At 43.9% G+C, this 24217-nt stretch overlaps 2 protein-coding genes across 2 annotated transcripts in view; both read left to right on the top strand.

Moving 5' to 3' along the window:
- Nucleotides 1-293: 293 nt before the first annotated feature.
- LOC132847721 (caspase-6-like) lies at nucleotides 294-7505 on the top strand. Its single transcript, XM_060873247.1, has 8 exons — nucleotides 294-386; nucleotides 792-836; nucleotides 1440-1482; nucleotides 1577-1726; nucleotides 3160-3236; nucleotides 3339-3514; nucleotides 4543-4687; nucleotides 5796-7505. The coding sequence occupies exons 1-8, from the start codon at nucleotides 356-358 to the stop codon at nucleotides 6041-6043; spliced, it is 915 nt and encodes a 304-aa protein (XP_060729230.1). The 5' UTR covers nucleotides 294-355; the 3' UTR covers nucleotides 6044-7505.
- A 9060-nt stretch (nucleotides 7506-16565) lies between these two features.
- Nucleotides 16566-24217, top strand: part of zfp91 (ZFP91 zinc finger protein, atypical E3 ubiquitin ligase) — a 13849-nt gene continuing 6197 nt past the window's right edge. Inside the window, exon 1 of the mRNA XM_060873246.1 lies at nucleotides 16566-17305. Coding sequence (XP_060729229.1) covers nucleotides 16899-17305 — 407 coding nt within the window. The 5' untranslated portion in view covers nucleotides 16566-16898. The remainder of the gene's footprint in view (nucleotides 17306-24217) is intronic.

Raw genomic sequence — 24217 nt, 5'->3', positions numbered from 1 at the left:
TTATTTTGTATAGTAATTTTAGTGGTTTATTATCACAGAGTAACTTGAGTTTATTATGCACTACACTTAGTGTCCACTTTATTAGGAACATCTGATCATTTGTGTAGTTACTTAATCATATATTTTTATTTTAACAGGACAACAAAAGTCTTAATTGTGTGAATTCTCTGAAATTTGTACTATAATTAACTCATAAGTGACATAAACAATTTGCCCAAGGTGTAACGCGGAAATCGTCTTCTTTCCTGATTGACATCTCCATGATCCAATCACAGCTTAGTATCCCAGGCTGTGTTAATGGGCGGGGCTTATGACTACACTTAAGTGTTCAGAGGTTCCTTGGTGAAGAGAAACAATGGCGAGCAAAGTGAAAGATCAAACTTCAGGTAATCGGCTGTTTCGCGTTTTAAAATCACTTATTTTAATCTTTTTTATCCATCTCTGTAAATACCAGGCGTTATGTATATTTTCACTTCGTGTTCGTATTTAGTTGTAAACTTCCTAGTAGGTCAATGAGTCGATTCCTGAGTCGTTTCATGAGCTCCGGAGTCATTTGCATGAAGTCGCTGTCATTAACCTTCATTATTGTTGGTGATATTGTGATCTGTTGTAATCTATTGATATTTATTGTAACATTGGTCAGTTTAGTGCGACACGTTTAAACAGAGGTCTAAACAAACTTAATCCCTACGTAATGTGTGTGTGTAAGAGACTTTATTAACCCTTTACTAACCCTTTAACCCTTTATTCAACTCCACGTGTGATGATAATGTTGGTGTTTGTGTTTACAGGTCAGAACACAACTGATCTGGACTCAGCACCTGTTACTGCTGCAGGTGGCTTTCATTTCATCACTTCTTTCACTATGAGACATACAGAGTATTTCACACAGCAAAGCTCTTGGCCTTGGGTGTGATTTCTTATGTAACGTATAATCTGAAACGTGCATATTTATATCTGCACAAATCTATAACACCGTGCTATAACAATTCATCCCACGGTGTAGACAGATTTACGTTAATGTTTTGGATCATTTCCATAGCAACAGCTCATTCATTCACATGTACCAGACCTCAACCAACATGAATGGGTCGGAACGTGTTTACTTGTTGATGAAGTTTATTTAATGTTGGTCATTTCAGGACAGAAGAGTTTATACATATTAAATATAAGAGATCTGTTTGTATCGGCTATAAATCTGCTATAATGTAAGTGAGAAGAGGATTTCTTTACACACAGTTAACTGTAAACAGACAAAAAAAGCATCACATGTTTATTCTTTACTCATGTAAAAGTGTATGGTTGTTGAGTTCTGTGGTGTACTGAGTGACAGGGTGGTAACATGTACCCCCACTTCACAGCGTGGGGTTTTATACTTTACTTAATGCCCAGGAAGGAAGTTCTGTTATAATTGTAAAACCAGTATGTTATATGTTTAGGGCGGGAAGCAGGTCAGATGGAGACAGACGCTCGGTATCGCAGGTGAGATTCATGCTGAATTTCTTATTCTTTAAAGGTTGGATGTTTTTAGTTCTGTTGATTAACAGTGTTTTTATTATTATTTATTTTTTTGTAGCGTTTGTAAAATCGACCCACATGAGGAGTACAACATGAAGCACAAACGCAGAGGTCTGGCTCTCATCTTTAACCAGGAGAACTTTTACTGGCATCTCCGGTTGCCCTCTCGAAACGGAACCACTGCAGACAGGGACAACCTCAAACGCAGGTGCAGAACATAACACCAACACAGGAACACACACAGTAACACACACTAACACTTACACACAATATCTACTGTATCATAATGTTCACTGTAACGGTGTAACAATGTAATACAATGTAACACAACGTAACAGACACACTGTAACGCAATGTAACACACTGTAACGCAATGTAACACAACGTAACAGACACACTGTAACGCAATGTAACACACTGTAACGCAATGTAACACAACGTAACAGACACACTGTAACACAACGTAACAGACACACTGTAACACAACGTAACAGACACACTGTAACGCAATGTAACACACTAACGCAATGTGACAGACACACTAACGCAATGTAACTGACACACTGTAACACAATGTAACAGACACACTAACGCAATGTAACTGACACACTGTAACACAATGTAACAGACACACTGTAACACAATGTAACAGACACACTGTAACGCAATGTAACAGACACACTGTAACACAATGTAACAGACACACTGTAACGCAATGTAACAGACACACTGTAACACAATGTAACAGACACACTGTAACACAATGTAACAGACACACTGTAACGCAGCGTAACAGACACACTGTAACACAACGTAACAGACACACTGTAACGCAATGTAACACACTAACGCAATGTGACAGACACACTAACGCAATGTAACAGACACACTAACACAATGTAACAGACACACTAACGCAATGTAACAGACACACTAACGCAATGTAACAGACACACTGTAACACAATGTAACAGACACACTGTAACACAATGTAACAGACACACTGTAACGCAATGTAACAGACACATTGTAACGCAATGTAACAGACACACTAACACAATGTAACAGACACACTAACGCAATGTAACAGACACACTGTAACACAATGTAACAGACACACTGTAACGCAATGTAACAGACACATTGTAACGCAATGTAACAGACACACTGTAACACAATGTAACAGACACACGGTAACGCAGCGTAACAGACACACGGTAACGCAGCGTAACAGACACACGGTAACGCAGCGTAACAGACACACGGTAACGCAGCGTAACAGACACATGGTAACGCAGCGTAACAGACACACGGTAACGCAGCGTAACACAAACTGTAACACAATGTAACAGACACACGGTAACGCAGCGTAACACAAACTGTAACACAATGTAACAGACACACTGTAACAGCGTAACAGACACACTGTAACACAGCGTAACACAAACTGTAACACAGCGTAACACAAACTGTAACACAATGTAACAGATACACTACAGCACTGCACCTTAAACACTGAGCTCCCCCTTCCCCTGTGTGTGTGTGTGTGTGTATGTGTGTGTGTGTGATGTGGTTTCTCAGTTCACATGCTCCACACTGCTGCTGTAATTTGTAGTTCTGTGTGTTCACTATGATGGACAGGTTCGAGCAGCTGGACTTTGAGGTGAAGGCTTACACTGATAAGAAACAGGAAGAGATTATGGACATCATCACTGAAGGTATGACAGAAATCCAGACACCACCCAGATAACGACACATTTCTTTACACTCACTTCCTTGTGCTTTCTGTTTCGCACCGACGACAACCTTTACTCCCCCAGCTGCTAAAGCTAATCATACAGATGCTGACTGCTTCGTCTGCGTGTTCCTGAGCCATGGTGAAAACGGACACGTTTACGCCTACGATGGCCAGATCCAAATCAAGGAAGTGACGGCTCTCTTCAGAGGAGACAACTGTCGGAGTCTGGTGGGGAAACCGAAGATCTTCCTCCTGCAGGTAAAAAAAAATAAAAAAAGTAGCTCAGAATGACTTCAGCCCCATAGCCATGATTTCATAACATAAAACATTACACCTTATAAAAGTTCGATCATCACTATCATCACTATCATCACTATCATCACTATCATCACCAGGGCTCTCAAGTTTTGAAGACAGGCAAGAGTGACATTAACACCCAACACCCCCCCAAAAAAAAACAAAACCTGTGTTTCAACAGGATCACTGACCACATTTTAACCAAAAACAAAGTATTTGTTCAATTTCCATTTATTAATGTGTGTGTGTGTGTGTGTGTGTGTGTGTGTGTGTGTGAATTAGACAAGCTGTTTCGTGTTGAGGTTTTGTTCAAAGCGACCATCAAAAATACTCTCTCTAATGAATGTGTTTTTTTTCATTGGTTGTTGCGTTAAATCTTACCCAGATACAATAGTGCTATTTTCTGATTGGCTGTTGTGTAGCCTCTTGTTTTGATTGGCTGATAAGTGTCAGGCTCGACTAAGAGCTCCAGGGGAGACGTGCTTGGTTCCTGCCCGGTTAGAGACAGCGGTGCGGACTGATACGTTTTGGGCGCTGCGGCATTTTAAATATATGATAAATAGTCAAAAAGTTTTTCTGCGTGAGAAACACGATGTGTGGTGGGAGAACGTGAGAAAAGACAGACATGAGGGACTGTCACTCTCAATGCGTGACACTTGACAGCCCTGCATCACTATCATCACTATCATCACTATCATCACATCACCTACTGACTCAGCAGCACCGACACCAACAACTCACCTCAAATGATTAGACAAAGCACCAATCTTTAGGTTATCTTTTTAGTTAAACATGAACAATAATGGTTTGTGTAGGTCTGTGAACAGAGCTGAATTACATTTCTATCTGATTTACTACAGTTAATAAATGTGTTGTTATAAACTCATCGTGAATAACAGCATTTCTTTGTTAGCACTATTAACATTAGCAGAATTATATAATTAGATATAATTATCATTGTGTATAAATGCACGTATGTTGAATGACAGGCGTGTCGTGGGGACAAACACGATGATCCGGTCACCCCCATGGACGCGGTGGACAGTGCGGTCAATCAGGTGGTCGTGGACGCCTGTGGGGTTCAGACTCTGCCCGCAGGAGCCGACTTCCTCATGTGTTACTCGGTGGCTGAGGGTGAGCGCTGAAACCCACACATTACATCACTCTATTACAGAGATCACTCACTCTCACTCTTTACTACCGCTTATCTGAACTAGGAGGAAACCACCGAGGCACGGGGAGAACATGCAAACTCCACACACACAAGGTGGAGGCGGGAATCAAACCCCCAACCCTGTGTGGAGTTTGCATGTTCTCCCCGTGCCTCGGGGGTTTCCTCCGGGTACTCCGGTTTCCTCCCCCGGTCCAAAGACATGCATGGTAGGTTGATTGGCATCTCTGGAAAATTGTCCGTAGTGTGTGATTGCGTGAGTGAATGAGTGTGTGTGTGTGTGCCCTGTGATGGGTTGGCACTCCGTCCAGGGTGTATCCTGCCTTGATGCCCGATGACGCCTGAGATAGGCACAGGCTCCCCGTGACCCGAGGTAGTTCAGATAAGCGGTAGAAAATGAATGAATGAGATTTTTAACATTTTTATACCATTGTTCCTATTAACATACGTATAGAAGTAGAAAGATGTTCATAAGGACCGGAGTTAAGTCGGATCAGCTGTGCTTTGTACTTTATGATCATTTTGTTCAGCAGGTTAATGATTATTTCACTCACGTACACACACAGGCACATTCTTAGTGAAGTATTTACTATGGTATGTTTAAGCCTCTTAAACCATTCAGACCGGTCTGTCTGCTTAAACCACTAGAGTTTATTTATGGTGCTTTGGGACAGTTGCAGTATTCATGACTCAGTGCGTCAGGGTTTATAATATAATGAACTTTGATCAGTTTGAGACGAGGAGATTTTTCTAGATTGGATTTGAGTGGATGTGAATAGATTGGATTTGAGTGTGGAATTGGATTGAATTGGGTTGGAGTGGATTGGATAGAGTTGGAGTCGTTTGTGTATGAGTGTATTAAATTAGATCTGAGTTGATTGACTGGGATTTGAGTAGTTTGGGTGGATTGGATTTGGGTGGATTGGATTTGGGTGGATTTCCCCAAAAGAGTTACTAAAATTCTACAGTAATGTATGTGATATTGGGCCAAACAAATACATTGAGGTTGTAATATCAGATAACGTCAGTGTGCTGATGTAGATATGAACTTTCCCTCATCCTCCCCTGCAGGTTTCTACTCACACAGGGAGACTGTGAACGGTTCCTGGTTTGTTCAGGACCTGTGTGAGCTTGTGCAGCAGTACGGCTCCACGCTGGAGTTCACAGAGCTGCTCACACTCGTCAACCGCAAAGTGTCTTACCGCAGTGTGCAAAACAGCAGAGACCTCTCAGCGATCGGGAAGAAACAGGTGCCCTGCTTCGCCTCCATGCTCACCAAGAAGCTCTACTTCAGGCCCAAGAAAGGAGACTATGTGTAAACACTCTATGTGTAAACATCACACACACACACACACACACACAGTGGCAGGGATAAAGCCATGACGAGGTTTATGACAGACAGAGAGGTGCAGATGAACAGCCATGTCTTTTACAAAAGTTATATTCATGCTCAAAAACTAATAAAATTAAAACTAATTTTAGGATATTAATAAAAATAAAGGGCTTGTGTGGGGAACCAATAAAAATGGTACAATATCTCAGGCTTGCATGGAAAATGTCTTCGTAATAGAGCATTAAATCGGTGGCTTATATATAACCTTATATCAGGAACTCAGTAGTGTAGGATTCTGTCAGGGAAATGTGAAAACGGAGGGGTGTTAAAAGGGGACCAGTGACAGGAAGTGGTCAGGAAGAAACCAGTTTTTTTACATGGCTGTTCTGTTGAGGACCAAATGAAAAGGTGATATCAGGTAAATAACTAAAATAGTTAATTTTATACATCATTTTTGGATACAAAGGCGTTTGCCAAATACTGTAAATGTAAATAGAATTTCAGGGACTTATCCAACAAAGTCAGGAGTCAAATATAAATATCGAACTATCTTAGGGATACACGAAAAAAATGGTTAGGTCAAAGGTCCAGTTAATTCACAGGTTCAGACCTGCACTGGTCTCAGCAGCAGAACCTCTCCTTTCCTTCAGGTGCTGTGGGTTCTGTAGTCATTATACTGTATGATACTGTCGGAACGCTGCAGATGTTTGTTTCACTTTCTTCATCCACACATTGTGAATCTCCATGACATTCATGTTAGTAACGTATGAGCACGTAGCTGGATTTACAAGCTGTTACCAGTTAGACCAGTTAGACCAGTCAGGAAAGAGCACACAGATGTACTGGGGGTTTCCCTGGCATTGAGAATACGTCAAAATCACAGCACAAAACTTTGGTTTGTTGATGATAAAAACTAATTTATGGTACATACATTACATATGGAAACAGAGCCGTACCTGTACAACACCTTTACTTTGGGGACAACACAAAAAATACCTCAAACTAGTAATACATTGTGTGTTTGTCCAGGTGATCCTGATCTGATCCGATTATTAAACACACACACACACACACACACTGTGTGAAACACTACTCCTAATGTTCTACCTTGGGATTAAAGCTTTTCTCAGATCAGATGTAAACACTGTGGACTTTTCCGTTAGCTCTAATCTGTGTGAAGTGACACGTCAACACTCTTGTGCTGTTACGGTGACAGAGACCCTACATTTGGGACGTTTCCATGCTGTATTTTTTATATCTGATTATTTGTTCGTGTCTGATTTGTCTTCACCTGTCAGATCTCTGGTGGTGGGTCTGGACTTTATATCACACCTTTATACACAATTTAAGAGAAATTTTTTTAATTCATTTGGGATGATAGATGTTAAGAATCAGTCTTTTATTCATTTTGTTTGTGGCTGTGTGAGTAATAAAAGAATAAAAAATCATGTTCTGTGTGTTGGGGTTTTTATTGTGTGTCTTTTTGCTCTGCTTTAAACTGTCACATCCACATGTGTTCACATAGTTTCCACCATGAGGTTGATTTATTTCCTATAACAGCACATCCTTAAGCTATTTAATCTGATCTCCCCTTCAGCCACAGCTCACAACCTTGGGGTAACCATGGACAATCAACTGTCCTTTTCCTCTCATGGTGCTAATGTGACTCGCTCATGTCGGTTTCTGCTCTACAACATTAGAAGGATTCGGCCATTTTTGTCCTCACAGGCTGCTCAGGTACTTGTTCAGTCTCTTGTCATTTCTAGACTGGATTACTGTAACACACTGCTGGCAGGTCTACATGTGAACGCAATCCGTCCTCTGCAAATGATCCAAAATGCAGCTGCACGGCTTGTTTTCAACCTGCCAAAGTTCTCCACACCACCACACTGCTGCGATCCCTCCACTGGCTTCTGGTAGCTGAACACATCAGATTCAAAACACTGATGTTGGCCTACAAAGCCAAAACCAGACCAGCTCCCTCTTACCTCAAAGCCCTCATCACTCCTCACACTGCACCTCACACCCTCAGATCTACAGCACTGCTCCACTGGTCCCACCATCTCTCAGGGTAAGAGGTAAGTTTACTACAAGACTCTTCTCTGTTCTGACACCAAGGTGGTGGAACGAACTTCCCCTAGAGGTCTGGACAGCTGAGTCACTGGATATTTTCAAGCGGGTTTTAAACTCATGGTATCTTAAGTATGTAACTTAGTGAGCCAACGTTAATGTATTCAGTGTTAGAGATTTAAGCACTTATGTACGTCGCTCTGGATAAGGGCGTCTGCCATGTGCTGTAAATGTAAATATTTGTTCCTTTTACACAACAACAACTTGCCAAAAAATGACAATTTCTTATTTGTTAAAAAAAATCTCATATATTTTATCCGTTCACAGTCACATTAACGTTAACTGAGGCAACTGTGGTTTAACAGGTACTTAACAGGTAGCCAGTGTAGAGATGATAAAATTGGGGTTATATGGTCATACTTTCTTGTCCTAGTGAGAACTCTGGCAGCTGCATTTTGGACTAACTGTAGCCTATTTATTAAAGATGCAGGACAACCACCTAGTAATGCATTACAATAGTCCAGTCTAGAGGTCATGAAAGTGTGAACTAGCTTCTCAGCATCAGATACAGACAGGATGTTTCTCAGCTTGGCCATAACACACACACACACACACACACACACACACACACACACACACACACACACACACACACACACACACACATGAAAGCATGAACTAGCTTCTCAGCATCAGATACAGACAGGATGTTTCTCAGCTTGGCCATAACACACACACACACACACACACACACACACACACACACACACACACACACACACACACACACACATGAAAGCATGAACTAGCTTCTCAGCATCAGATACAGACAGGATGTTTCTCAGCTTGGCAATATTTCTAAGGTGAAGAAGGCTGTGTTTGTAATATGGTGATATGATTTTAAAGACAAGTTACTGTCTAATAAACACGAGCTACTAGTCGAGCTACTAGTAACAGTACATCCCTCTAAATGGAAGTTGAAGTGTGAGAGATTCTGCTTTTGGACCTATAATTAGTATTTCTGTCTTATCAGAGTTTAATAACAGAAAGTTACAGCTCATCCAGTCTTTTATCTCTCTAAGGCACTGAGTTAACTTGGACACTTTAGCTATTTCATCTGGTTTTGATGACATATATAACTGTGTGTCGTCAGAATAGCAGTGGAAACTAATCCCATGTCTTCTAATAATGTTCCCTAATGGAAGCATGTACATCGAGAAAAGAAGAGGACCTAAAACTGATCCTTGAGGGACTCCATAATTAACTGGTAATAAGCTGGAGGATTCACCATTTAATTCTACAAAATGGTATCGATCAGACAGGTAGGATCTAAACCAACTTAAAGCCTGTCCATGAATACCTGTGTAATTCTGTAAGCGATCTAGGAGGATGTTGTGATCTATAGTGTCGAATGCAGCACTAAGGTCAAGTAGAACTAATAGTGACATACAGTCTTGGTCCGAAGCTAAGAACAAGTCATTTGTAACTTTAACAAGAGCAGTTTCTGTGCTATGATGGGGCCTGAAACCTGACTGAAACTCTTCAAAGATATTGTTCTCCTGTAAGAAGGAGCTCAGTTGAACAAACACAACCTTTTCTAGTATTTTAGACACAAACAAAAGGTGTGAAATAGGTCTGTAATTTGATAGTTTATGTGATGTATCAGCTGTTACTATGGAAACCATAAGGTGTCAGAGTCAGTACATTAATATAAACCTGATCTACAGTCAGAGCTGCTGTTAGAGAGAATTAATCAACACCTGACGTCCAATCAGAGTCCAGAACACACGACAGCTCTATTATTTACAGCTCTATTATATATTCTATTCATTACAGATTTTACAGTGAGACACCAGTTTAATCAACTATATAGATATATTTTACTGATTTTACTGAAACTATAAGTGATTCCAGTGAAATGGAGAACTCGTGAATCAGTGTCATCATCTGATTACTGAACAACATGTCTGAACAAAACACCACTTAACATGCTGAAGCCTCTGAGGGTTTCTTAAGAAGAATATCACAATTTACTGAAACTAAAATATGAAGAGAACGAACTTGTAACATCCTGCAGATTTAGTTTGTCATGAAGATATAAACATTAATATAAAATAAACCATCATGCTTGTTAAGAAAAGGTATAGAATATGGAGTAAATGTTTGCTAATCCCTGAGTGGATTTTAATCATGACTGGTTTATAAGAAAGGAAATCCATGTCTTCATCTCCATGTCTTAGTAATAAAGCATTGGGGTTTGGATCAAATGTCCGATTAGGCATCACAATATCTGAACATAACAGACGAAACACGACTCGAGTCATAATAGAGAATGATTATATGATTGTTTTGAACATTTTAGCTCGCTGTAGCCTAAAAAACATTCTGTTCAGTGGAAAGGCATAAAAAACAACATGACTGTTTTAACAAGGCTCAGTGGTACAGTATAGTGGAAATTGTGAAAAACGTACAATATCAGCTGTGTGCAATATGTCTGTTAGTGTAACTACTTACTCTCTTTTTTCTCCTCTGTATTTATATATTGTATTGTGTTTATACTGTATATTATATTGTGTTGTGTTTATACTGTATATTATATTGTGTTGTGTTTATACTGTATATTATATTGTGTTGTGTTTATACTGTATATTATATTGTGTTTATACTGTATATTATATTGTGTTGTGTTTATACTGTATATTATATTGTGTTGTGTTTATACTGTATATTATATTGTGTTTATACTGTATATTATATTGTGTTGTGTTTATACTGTATATTATATTGTGTTGTGTTTATACTGTATATTATATTGTGTTTATACTGTATATTATATTGTGTTGTGTTTATACTGTATATTATGTTTATACTGTATATTATATTGTGTTTATACTGTATATTATATTGTGTTGTGTTTATACTGTATATTATATTGTGTTGTGTTTATACTGTATATTATATTGTGTTGTGTTTATACTGTATATTATATTGTGTTGTGTTTATACTGTATATTATATTGTGTTGTGTTTATACTGTATATTATATTATGTTTATACTATATATTATATTGTGTTGTGTTTATACTGTGTATTATATTGTGTTTATACTGTATATTATATTGTGTTTATACTGTATATTATATTATGTTTATACTGTATATTATATTATGTTTATACTGTATATTATATTATGTTTATACTGTATATTATATTGTGTTGTGTTTATACTGTATATTATATTATGTTTATACTGTATATTATATTATGTTTATACTGTATATTATATTATGTTTATACTGTATATTATATTGTGTTGTGTTTATACTGTATATTATATTGTGTTTATACTGTATATTATATTGTGTTGTGTTTATACTGTATATTATATTGTGTTGTGTTTATACTGTATATTATATTATGTTTATACTGTATATTATATTATGTTTATACTGTATATTATATTATATTGTGTTGTGTTTATACTGTATATTATATTATGTTTATACTGTATATTATATTGTGTTGTGTTTATACTGTATATTATATTATGTTTATACTGTATATTATATTGTGTTGTGTTTATACTGTATATTATATTATGTTTATACTGTATATTATATTGTGTTGTGTTTATACTGTATATTATATTATGTTTATACTGTATATTATATTGTGTTGTGTTTATACTGTATATTATATTGTGTTGTGTTTATACTGTATATTATATTGTGTTGTGTTTATACTGTATATTATATTGTGTTGTGTTTATACTGTATATTATATTATGTTTATACTGTATATTATATTCTGTCTCTGTTCTTTTATATATTTGCATTTCTTTCTCTTTGCTGCTGTAACAGAGAAATTTCCCCATTGTACGACAAATAAAGGTTTATCTTATCTTATCTTATCTTATCTTATCTTATCTTATCTTATAGATGTTTATTTGCTCTGACTGGATCTACAACTGGCAGATGATCAGAAACATTCTGATTCATTTTATTAAGAAAGAGACATGAAATTAACACCTGGAACAAAACTTGCATCCAGTCAGCTACCTGTTCTGTGATTAAACAGTAGAGGTGTTATAAAAGGAACAAGAAGACAACCACACATTCCACACATCTCCACACTGAACATCTCCACACTGAACATCTCCACACATCTCCACACTGAACATCTCCACACTGAACATCTCCACACTGAGCATCTCCCCACAGCTCCAGACTAAACATCTCCACACTGAGCATCTCCCCACAGCTCCACACTAAACATTTCCACACTGAGCATCTCCCCACAGCTCCACACTAAACATCTCCACACTGAGCATCTCCCCACAGCTCCACACTAAACATTTCCACACTGAGCATCTCCCCACAGCTCCACACTAAACATCTCCACACTGAGCATCTCCCCACAGCTCCACACTAAACATCTCCACACTGAGCATCTTCACACTGAGCATCTCCACACTGAACATCTCAACACTAAGCATCTCCACACTGAGCATCTCCACACTAAGCATCTCCACACATCTCACATCTTGAGATGAGGAGGTTGAGGTTCACTTTAGGAGTGACGAGGATGGACAGGATTAGGAACGAGCACGTTAAAGGGACAGCTCAGATTTTTGGGGACAAGGTCAGAGAGGCTAGATTGAAGATATTAAAAGAAGATGCCAACTCCATGTAGTCTTTGAGGTCAGACTACCCATGCCGAGGCACACAGAAATTGTACCAGCTCCTAGCATCTTCCGTGCGATGAAGATTTTGGACCTCCACTGAGACGAGGTCGACTCTGTGATGATCCTGAGACATCTACAGATCTACCAGCTCCAGTTAGACTCTGTGATACTAAAGAGGAGATCTGAACTCCATGTGATCTTTTACATCACTACAACATTTATCAGACTGTATATTTATAATCACACCCCCAGTGTCACCCAGATGAGGATGAGGTTCCCCTTTGTGTCTGGTTCCTCTCAAGGTTCCTTCCTTTACCATCTAAGGGAGTTTTTCCTCCCCACAGTCACCTGAGTCACCTCAGACTTGCTCATTGGGGATAAATACAAACACATTTAAATATATCTAATATTAATCGTGAGTTTTGTATCATATTAATCTTTATATTATTCTTTATAATAACCTTTTGTTCTATGTTTATGTTCTGTAAAGCTGCTTTGAGACGACGTCTATTGTAAAAAGTGTTATACAAATAAACTTGAATTGAATTTTAAACTGAGATGGTTTGGACATGTACAGAGGAGGGAGATGGTTATGTTGGTAGAAGGATGTTGGAGATGGAGCTGCCAGCTAAGAGGTCAAGAGGAAGGACAAAGAGGAGAGATATGTATGTGTTAAATGAGGACATGAAGGTAACTGGTGTGGGAGTCGAGGATGATGAGGATAGAGTTAGGTGGAAACAGATGATTCACTGTGGAGACCCCTAAAGGGAAAAGATAAAGAAGAAGAAAAGTGTTTCCAGTGAAATGGAGAACTCCTGAATCGGTGTCATCATCTGAACACTGAACAACATGTCTGGACAAAACACCACTTAACATGCTGAAGCCTCTGAGGGTTTCTTAAGAAGCATATCACAATTTACTGAAACTAAAATATGAAGAGAACGAACTTGTAACATCCTGCAGATTTAGTTACAGGGCTGTCAAGTATCACACATTGACAGTGACAGTCCCTCATGTCGGTCTTTTCTCACGCTCTCCCACATCGTATTTCTCACGCAGAAAAACGTTTTGACTATTTATCATATATTTAATAAGCCGCAGCGACTCTACACTCTCGCTGTCTCTATGGAACCGGGCAGGAACCAAGCGCGTCTCACCTGGAGCTCTTAGTCTTAGCTGACATCAGCCAATCAAAAAAAGAGGCTACACAACAGCCAATCAGAAAATAGCACTATTGTATCTGGGTAAGATTTAACGCAACAACCAATTAAAAAAAAGCAGATCCTGGAATTGTTCATCATCATCATCATCCTCGTTCACCCACAGAGAAAAGCACTGGAGCTGCGAGCATCACTTTGAGCACAGAGTAAGTCATGATCTCCTGTTTAATGTTACAACTAATTCACAACTTGTTTGACACAAACAATGACATTGTGACTGCTGTTAGAGACGTTTCCCAGATCATCAGCAGGAGTTTTTCATGAGTGTCTGTAACTTAGCCAACAGTTTTACAGCCTGTTTACTGACAACACCTGCTCAGAACAAGTAGTCTAGGGCCAGTGGTTCTCAAACTGGGGGCCCTGAGATGGTGCCAGGGGGCCCCGGTTCACTGACAACACCTGCTCCGTGAGGGTATTTTCGATGGTCGGTTTGAACAAAACCTCAACACAAAACAGTTTGTCTCTGGACGGGACATTTTTCTCAATCATGACCCTATAAATGTCTGGGCTTGTGCTGAACTGTTTTATATGGGAGCAACATTACATATGATAAAGGAGTCCAAAAAGGTAACAAACACTTACAATAAACACCACCAGTTATAATCTCTCTCTCTCTCTCTCTCTCTCACACACACACACACACCACACACACACACACAAAAGGAAACTGAATAAATACTTTGTATTTGGTTAAACTGTGTTCAGTGATAGGGGCTACGGTAGCTTAGTGGTTAGCACGTTCTCCTCACACCTCCAGGGTTGGGGGTTTGATTCCCGCCTCCGCCTTGTGTGTGTGGAGTTTGCATGTTCTCCCCGTGCCTCGGGGGTTTCCTCCGGGTACTCCGGTTTCCTCCCCCGGTCCAAAGACATGCATGGTAGGTTGATTGGCATCTCTGGAAAATTGTCCGTAGTGTGTGAATGAGAGTGTGTGTGTGTGTGTGCCCTGTGATGGGTTGGCACTCCGTCCAGGGTGTATCCTGCCTTGATGCCCGAGATAGGCACAGGCTCCCCGTGACCCGAGGTAGTTCAGATAAGCGGTAGAAAATGAGTGAGTGAGAGAGTGTTCAGTGATCCTTACCAAAAACAACAACACCCCCTAGTGTTTTTTTTTGGCGGGGGTTTGGAGATGTCACTCTTGCCTGTCCACACAGTAAAGTTTCCACAATTTAGAGACTTATTCATTAAAAACACAAGAAGAAAAGATTCATGGCAGTTCATCATTTATTTATTTATGACCATTTATTTTTATCATGTACTATTGCTCATAAGTAGCACTCATAGGCCATTTTAATACTATAACTTAATACAATCCAACACCTTCTACCAAACACCAACAATGTAAAGATTATAGACATAGACTCAACCTGGCCAGTTGTGTTTCCAACAGTGTTCCATAATATAATCCTATAGCCATGGTGATTAGTATCTGGGGCACTTTGTGATGGTGAGTCCATCTACCTGCATGTGGGAGAAGAAAAACACCTGGGAGAAGAAAAAAAGATGAAATCTCACTGCAACTTTTTAATTTCATCACATTTCACACATTATAGTCCTAAAGGTCTATTACATAACATCTGATAAATTACACAAAACTTATTCTGTTATTGTGGATTTTTATACCACAAATATAATACTGAACACACCACGTCACTGCGGGTGATGTACAGTAAACATTATATCAGGGTTTGGCCAGAACCTTTGCTCCTGCTTCATTACACCATCATCAGTACAGAGAAGAGTGCTGAAGGAAGGAAGGAAGGAAGGAAGGAAGGAAGGATTTCTTCCTTTGCACACGAGGAGGCTGCACAAGTGTAAGTGAGGTTCTGCACACAGCAGCTTTAACATACACACTGACACACGAGGATGCTGCACGAGTGTAAGTGAGGTTCTGCAAACAGCGGCTTTAACGTACACACTGACACATGAGGAGGCTGCACGAGTGTAAGTGAGGTTCTGCACACAGAGGCTTTAATGTACACACTGACACACGAGGATGCTGCACGAGTGTAAGTGAGGTTCTGCAAACAGCGGCTTTAACGTACACACTGACACACGAGGAGGTTGCACGAGTGTAAGTGAGGTTCTGCACACAGAGGCTTTAATGTACACACTGACACACGAGGAGGCTGCACGAGTGTAAGTGAGGTTCTGCACACAGCAGCTTTAACATACACACTGACACACGAGGATGCTGCACGAGTGTAAGTGAGGTTCTGCACACAGCAGCTTTAACATACACACTGACACACGAGGATGCTGCACGAGTGTAAGTGAGGTTCTGCAAACAGCGGCTTTAACGTACACACTGACACACGAGGAGGTTGCACGAGTGTAAGTGAGGTTCTGCACACAGAGGCTTTAATGTACACACTGACACACGAGGATGCTGCACGAGTGTAAGTGAGGTTCTGCACACAGAGGCTTTAACGTACACACTGACACACGAGGATGCTGCACGAGTGTAAGTGAGGTTCTGCACACAGCAGCTTTAATGTAAATGCGGATCCGTGCAGCTGAGTGTCGCTCCTGAGCCTTTGCTGCTCCACGCGCACTTAAAGGAGACGCAACAAAGCCAAGATGAGGTCCGAGCCGCCCGGTTCTCTCCTACAGCCCGGATTACTATCGCTTTAAGAACAAACTAAAACCGTCTCTGCGTCTTTAAAGATGCTTTTTCTAGAGTTATAACTAAGTTTGTAAATGAAGCCGAAATCTATTAGCTCGAGTCGGACTCGGTGAAACATGTTAGTGTGGAGGATCAGGGCCTTTAACCACAAAAGTCTTCTCATGTTTTTATACCGTATACATGATTTCACGTCTGATTGGATTCATTAAAACAATTAACCCGGATATTGTTTTGTTCTTCGGTGGATGATGGAAGTGCAGCGTGTTGATAAAAAACACAAGCGGGAGGAAGAAGAGGCCGCGCTCACATCCCCGGACTCGAGTGTGACCCGCACGCCGCGCAGGGCGCTCCGAGGACGGGGGGCGACGCGACCGAACTCCGCCGCTCCGCCTGCTGCATCCGCGGACACGAATGGAACCCCCAGTGAAGCGGGATGTGGCCGGGTACTGCGTGACCGCTCCACAAGATCTGTACCCGTGTGGAGGAGGAGAGACCTCGGAGTGGAGCAGGATGATGATGATGATGACGACGACGATGATGATGATGAAGAGGAGGAGGAGGAGGAAGAAGAAGCGGAAGCTCGGCGCCGGAGGAAGACGGCGTGTCCACGGCGCAGGAGGAACACAGAGGCGGCCAGAGACAGCAAAGCTCAGTACGGGAATATGAGCTGCACTAACACACTGAAATGCATTCTCACACGTGTGAACGTGAGAGTGTGAGTGCGCGAGCGCTTAAACTTCCTAACACCCCCCTGCAGCACAGTGGAGTGTGGAGTGTACTGTGTAGTGTAGTGTAGAGTGTAGTGTAGTGTAGTGTAGTGTAGTGTAGAGTGTAGTGTAGTGTAGAGTGTAGTGTAGTGTACTGAGTGTAGAGTGTACTGTGGAGTGGAGTGAGTGTAGAGTGTACTGTGGAGTGTAGAGTGTAGTGTAGTGTAGTGTAGAGTGTACTGTGGAGTGTAGAGTGTAGTGTAGTGTAGTGTAGTGTAGAGTGTACTGTGGAGTGGAGTGTAGAGTGTAGTGTAGTGTAGTGTAGTGTAGAGTGTACTGTGGAGTGGAGTGAGTGTAGAGTGTAGTGTAGTGTACTGAGTGTAGAGTGTACTGTGGAGTGTAGAGTGTACTGTGGAGTGTAGTGTAGTGTAGTGTAGTGTAGTGTAGAGTGTACTGTGGAGTGGAGTGAGTGTAGAGTGTAGTGTAGTGTACTGAGTGTAGAGTGTACTGTGGAGTGTAGAGTGTACTGTGGAGTGTAGTGTAGTGGAGTGAGTGTAGAGTGTAGTGTAGTGTACTGAGTGTAGAGTGTACTGTGGAGTGAGTGTAGAGTGTACTGTGGAGTGGAGTGAGTGTAGAGTGTACTGTGGAGTGGAGTGAGTGTAGAGTGTACTGTGGTGTGGAGTGAGTGTAGAGTGTACTGTGGAGTGGAGTGAGTGTAGAGTGTACTGTGGAGTGGAGTGAGTGTAGAGTGTACTGTGGAGTGGAGTTAGTGTAGTGTAGTGTAGTGTAGTGAGTGGTGAGTGTAGTGGAGTGAGTGTAGAGTGTAGTGTAGTGTACTGAGTGTAGAGTGTACTGTGGAGTGTAGAGTGTACTGTGGAGTGGAGTGAGTGTAGAGTGTACTGTGGAGTGGAGAGTGTACTGTGGAGTGGAGTGAGTGTAGAGTGTACTGTGGAGTGGAGTGAGTGTAGAGTGTACTGTGGTGTGGAGTGAGTGTAGAGTGTACTGTGGAGTGGAGTGAGTGTAGAGTGTACTGTGGAGTGGAGTGACTGTAGAGTGTACTGTGGAGTGGAGTGAGTGTAGAGTGTACTGTGGAGTGGAGTGAGTGTAGAGTAGTGTAGTGTAGTGTAGTGTAGTGAGTGGTGAGTGTAGTGGAGTGAGTGTAGAGTGTAGTGTAGTGTACTGAGTGTAGAGTGTACTGTGGAGTGTAGAGTGTACTGTGGAGTGGAGTGAGTGTAGAGTGTACTGTGGAGTGGAGTGAGTGTAGAGTGTACTGTGGAGTGTAGAGTGTACTGTGGAGTGGAGTGAGTGTAGAGTGTACTGTGGAGTGGAGTGAGTGTAGAGTGTACTGTGGAGTGGAGTGAGTGGAGAGTGTACTGTGGAGTGGAGTGAGTGTAGAGTGTACTGTGGAGTGGAGTGAGTGTAGAGTGTACTGTGGAGTGGAGTGAGTGTAGAGTGTACTGTGGAGTGGAGTGAGTGTAGAGTGTACTGTGGAGTGGAGTGAGTGTAGAGTGTACTGTGGAGTGGAGTGAGTGTAGAGTGTACTGTGGAGTGGAGTGAGTGTAGAGTGTACTGTGGAGTGGAGTGAGTGTAGAGTGTACTGTGGAGTGGAGTGAGTGTAGAGTGTACTGTGGAGTGGAGTGAGTGTAGAGTGTACTGTGGAGTGAGTGTAGAGTGTACTGTGGAGTGGAGTGAGTGTAGAGTGTAGTGTAGTGTACTGAGTGTAGAGTGTACTGTGGAGTGTAGAGTTTACTGTGGAGTGGAGTGAGTGTAGAGTGTAGTGTACTGAGTGTAGAGTGTACTGTGGAGTGTAGAGTGTACTGTGGAGTGGAGTGAGTGTAGAGTGTACTGTGGAGTGGAGTGAGTGTAGAGTGTACTGTGGAGTGGAGTGAGTGTAGAGTGTACTGTGGAGTGGAGTGAGTGTAGAGTGTACTGTGGAGTGGAGTGAGTGTAGAGTGTACTGTGGAGTGGAGTGAGTGTAGAGTGTACTGTGGAGTGGAGTGAGTGTAGAGTGTACTGTGGTGTGGAGTGAGTGTAGAGTGTACTGTGGAGTGGAGTGAGTGTAGAGTGTACTGTGGAGTGGAGTGAGTGTAGAGTGTACTGTGGAGTGGAGTGAGTGTAGAGTGTACTGTGGAGTGGAGTGAGTGTAGAGTGTACTGTGGAGTGGAGTGAGTGTAGAGTGTACTGTGGAGTGGAGTGAGTGTAGAGTGTACTGTGGTGTGGAGTGAGTGTAGAGTGTACTGTACTGTACTGTGGAGTGAGTGTAGAGTGTACTGTACTGTGGTGTGGAGTGAGTGTAGAGTGTACTGTACTGTGGTGTGGAGTGAGTGTAGAGTGTACTGTACTGTGGTGTGGAGTGAGTGTAGAGTGTACTGTACTGTGGTGTGGAGTGAGTGTAGAGTGTACTGTACTGTGGTGTGGAGTGAGTGTAGAGTGTACTGTACTGTGGTGTGGAGTGAGTGTAGAGTGTACTGTACTGTGGTGTGGAGTGAGTGTAGAGTGTACTGTACTGTGGTGTGGAGTGAGTGTAGAGTGTACTGTGTAGTGGAGTGTACTGTGTAGTGGAGTGTAGTGTGGTGTGGAGTGTAGTGAGTGTAGAGTGTGGTGTGGTGTGTAGTGTACTGTGGTGTGTAGTGTAGTGTACTGTGGTGTGTAGCGTAGTGAGTGTAGAGTGTACTGTGGTGTGTAGCGTAGTGTACTGTGGAGTGGTGTGTAGTGTAGTATAGTGTAGTGTGGAGCGTGGAGTGGAGTGTAGTGTAGTAGTATAGTGTAGTGTAGTGTGGTGAGGAGCCCAGTGTAGTGTGGAGCACAATGTGGTGGAGTGTAGTGTAGTGTGGAGTGTAGTGTAGTGTGGAGCACAGTGTGGAGTGTAGCACAGTGTGGAGTGTAGTGTAGTGTAGTGTGGAGCACAGTGTGGAGTGTAGCACAGTGTGGAGCGGAGCACAGTGTAGTGTGGAGCGGAGCACAGTGTAGTGTGGAGCGGAGCACAGTGTAGTGTGGAGCGGAGCACAGTGTAGTGTGGAGCGGAGCACAGTGTAGTGTGGAGCGGAGCACAGTGTAGTGTGGAGCGGAGCGCAGTGTAGTGTGGAGCGGAGCGCAGTGTAGTGTGGAGCGGAGCGTAGTGTGGAGCGGAGCGCAGTGTGGAGCGGAGCGGAGCGCAGTGTGGTGCGGAGCGGAGCGCAGTGTGGAGCGGAGCGGAGCGTAGTGTGGAGCGGAGCGCAGTGTGGAGCGGAGCGGAGCGCAGTGTGGAGCGGAGCGGAGCGCAGTGTGGTGCGGAGCGGAGCGCAGTGTGGCGCGGAGCGGAGCGCAGTGTGGCGCGGAGCGGAGCGCAGTGTGGAGCGGAGCGGAGCGCAGTGTGGAGCGGAGCGGAGCACAGTGTGGAGCGGAGCGCAGTGTGGTGTGGTGTGGAGCGGAGCACAGTGTGGTGTGGAGCGGAGCACAGTGTGGTGTGGAGCGGAGCACAGTGTGGTGTGGAGCGGAGCACAGTGTGGTGTGGAGCGGAGCACAGTGTGGTGTGGAGCGGAGCACAGTGTGGAGCGGAGCGGAGCACAGTGTGGAGCGGAGCGGAGCACAGTGTGGAGCGGAGCGCAGTGTAGTGTGGAGCGGAGCGCAGTGTAGTGTGGAGCGGAGCGCAGTGTAGTGTGGAGCGGAGCGCAGTGTGGAGCGGAGCGCAGTGTGGCGCGTAGCGCAGTGTGGAGTGGAGCGGAGCGCAGTGTGGAGTGGAGCGGAGCGCAGTGTGGAGCGGAGCACAGTGTAGTGTGGAGCGGAGCACAGTGTAGTGTGGAGCGGAGCACAGTGTAGTGTGGAGCGGAGCACAGTGTAGTGTGGAGCGGAGCACAGTGTAGTGTGGAGCGGAGCGCAGTGTAGTGTGGAGCGGAGCGTAGTGTGGAGCGGAGCGCAGTGTGGAGCGGAGCGGAGCGCAGTGTGGTGCGGAGCGGAGCGCAGTGTGGAGCGGAGCGGAGCGTAGTGTGGAGCGGAGCGCAGTGTGGAGCGGAGCGGAGCGCAGTGTGGAGCGGAGCGGAGCGCAGTGTGGTGCGGAGCGGAGCGCAGTGTGGAGCGGAGCGGAGCGCAGTGTGGAGCGGAGCGCAGTGTAGTGTGGAGCGGAGCGCAGTGTGGTGTGGTGTGGAGCGGAGCGCAGTGTGGTGTGGAGCGGAGCGCAGTGTGGTGTGGTGTGGAGCGGAGCACAGTGTGGTGTGGAGCGGAGCACAGTGTGGTGTGGAGCGGAGCACAGTGTGGTGTGGAGCGGAGCACAGTGTGGTGTGGAGCGGAGCACAGTGTGGTGTGGAGCGGAGCACAGTGTGGAGCGGAGCGGAGCACAGTGTGGAGCGGAGCGCAGTGTAGTGTGGAGCGGAGCGCAGTGTAGTGTGGAGCGGAGCGCAGTGTGGAGCGGAGCGCAGTGTGGCGCGTAGCGCAGTGTGGAGTGGAGCGGAGCGCAGTGTGGAGTGGAGCGGAGCGCAGTGTGGAGTGGAGCGGAGCGCAGTGTGGAGCGGAGCGCAGTGTGGAGCGGAGCGCAGTGTGGAGCGGAGCACAGTGTAGTGTAGTGTGGAGCACAGTGTAGTGTGGAGCGGAGCACAGTGTAGTGTGGAGCGGAGCGTAGTGTGGAGCGGAGCACAGTGTAGTGTGGAGCGGAGCACAGTGTAGTGTGGAGCGGAGCACAGTGTGGAGCGGAGCACAGTGTGGAGCGGAGCACAGTGTGGAGCGGCGCGCAGTGTGGAGCGGAGCACAGTGTAGTGTGGAGCACAGTGTAGTGTAGTGTGGAGCACAGTGTAGTGTAGTGTGGAGCACAGTGTAGTGTGGAGCACAGTGTAGTGTGGAGCACAGTGTAGTGTGGAGCGGAGCACAGTGTGGTGTGGAGCGGAGCACAGTGTAGTGTAGTGTGGAGCACAGTGTAGTGTGGAGCACAGTGTAGTGTGGAGCGGAGCACAGTGTGGTGTGGAGCGGAGCACAGTGTAGTGTAGTGTGGAGCGGAGCACAGTGTGGTGTGGAGCGGAGCACAGTGTGGTGTGGAGCGGAGCACAGTGTGGTGTGGAGCGGAGCACAGTGTGGTGTGGAGCGGAGCACAGTGTAGTGTGGAGCGGAGCACAGTGTAGTGTGGAGCGGAGCACAGTGTGGTGTGGAGCGGAGCGCAGTGTGGAGCGGAGCGCAGTGTGGAGCGGAGCGCAGTGTAGTGTAGTGTGGAGCACAGTGTAGTGTGGAGCACAGTGTAGTGTGGAGCGGAGCACAGTGTGGTGTGGAGCGGAGCACAGTGTGGTGTGGAGCGGAGCACAGTGTGGTGTGGAGCGGAGCACAGTGTGGTGTGGAGCGGAGCACAGTGTGGTGTGGAGCGGAGCACAGTGTGGAGCGGAGCACAGTGTAGTATGGTGTGGAGCGGAGCACAGTGTGGTGTGGAGCGGAGCACAGTGTAGTGTGGAGCGGAGCACAGTGTGGAGTGGAGCACAGTGTGGTGTGGAGTGGAGCACAGTGTGGAGTGGAGCACAGTGTGGTGTGGAGTGGAGCACAGTGTAGTGTGGAGCACAGTGTGGTGTGGAGCACAGTGTAGTGTGGAGCACAGTGTAGTGTGGAGCACAGTGTGGTGTGGAGCACAGTGTGGTGTGGAGCAGAATGCATTGTGGTGCACAGTGTAGTGTGGAGCACAGTGTAGTGTGGAGCAGAATGCATTGTGGTGCACAGTTAGGAGCGCAGTGGTGTGGAGCTGGAAGTTGTCTTAAAGGGCAGCGGGATGGGAAGCAAGAACCTGCCCCTAATTAACATTCCCTCATTATCTCTCCCTTCACAGGGGTAAAATCAGTTTGTAGAGCCATATTGTGATGGGTCACGTTTCCCAGACGTGTGTGTGTGTGTGTGTGTGTGTGTGTGTGTGTGTGTGTGTGTGTGTGTGAGATTGTGTGTCTGTGATTGTGTCAAATAATGTTACAAGGAGATGTGTGGATGGTTATAGCTACTGTGATTATTTCTGAGAAACACATAGAAATGTTTACACATTCCTTCTTATTGATCAAACTGGAGACGAAGGAGCATTTTACATGAGAAACGTGAACTACACGTATGTTGTGTGAATATACACTTATACACGTGTGTACGTTTACAGCAAGACGCCTTTATTCAGAGCCACGTACAAAAGTGCGTTTACGTCTCCGAAAGAGTCTTGTTGTAAATCAACGAGCATAAGTGAGCATTTTGTGAAACCTCCAACATATTAAGACTTCATAACCAAAGATCAGTAAGACTAGATGTTGGATGGGGGCAGAAGTAAAGGCACCCTGTAATAGGTGGATGAGTTGGTGTGGGTGGTGCAGTGGCTGAGCTGTATAACATATGCGTGTGAATACAACAAATATTTACACAACACTTTACTAAAAGACTGATATTTAGGCCCATGTTAGTGTGTAACATGTACAATACATATCATCACAAACTGCTTAGATTTTTTTATTATAGGATATTTGATTGTTACTTTTAGCTAGGGCTGGGCGATAAAACGATAACGATTCGTATCGCGATAGACACGTGATCGATATCAATAAAAAATGTGTTCGATAAAACTTTCGATAATTTTTATTCTTCGTCGGAAGAAAACGGAAGTTGCGAAGTTTGGTTGCATTAACAAAGGCACTCGCTCTCTGGTAACCTAGCAACGTAGGGAATGACATGCTAACAGCCAATCATGTAACGGTATCACGTTTGGTTGCGCCGTATCGTCGTCTCGTGCCGGTCTGCGTGATTCCTCTTCAGTAACCGACTGATGAGCAGAAAATGAGCCGCAGCGAGCGAAGAAATTGTAAATAAAAGAGGAAAAATCAGCTACTTTTTCATATTTCTGCAGGTTTTATATTTCAAACAATGTGACTGTAGTGTATCAG

The sequence above is a fragment of the Tachysurus vachellii genome, chromosome 6 (genome assembly GCF_030014155.1).
Source record: "Tachysurus vachellii isolate PV-2020 chromosome 6, HZAU_Pvac_v1, whole genome shotgun sequence".
In the NCBI taxonomy this organism is placed as follows: Eukaryota; Metazoa; Chordata; class Actinopteri; order Siluriformes; family Bagridae; genus Tachysurus; species Tachysurus vachellii.
The sequence above is the reverse complement of the archived record's forward strand: the minus strand, read 5'-3'. Positions and strand labels throughout refer to the sequence as shown.

Coding starts and splice junctions, on each gene's coding strand:
- LOC132847721 (XM_060873247.1), top strand. CDS start 356: ATGGCGAGCAAAGTGAAAGATCAAACTTCAG. Junction 1,483..1,576: donor ACAGACGCTCGGTATCGCAG/GTGAGATTCATG, acceptor ATTTTTTTGTAG/CGTTTGTAAAATCGACCCAC. Junction 1,727..3,159: donor AGGGACAACCTCAAACGCAG/GTGCAGAACATA, acceptor TATGATGGACAG/GTTCGAGCAGCTGGACTTTG.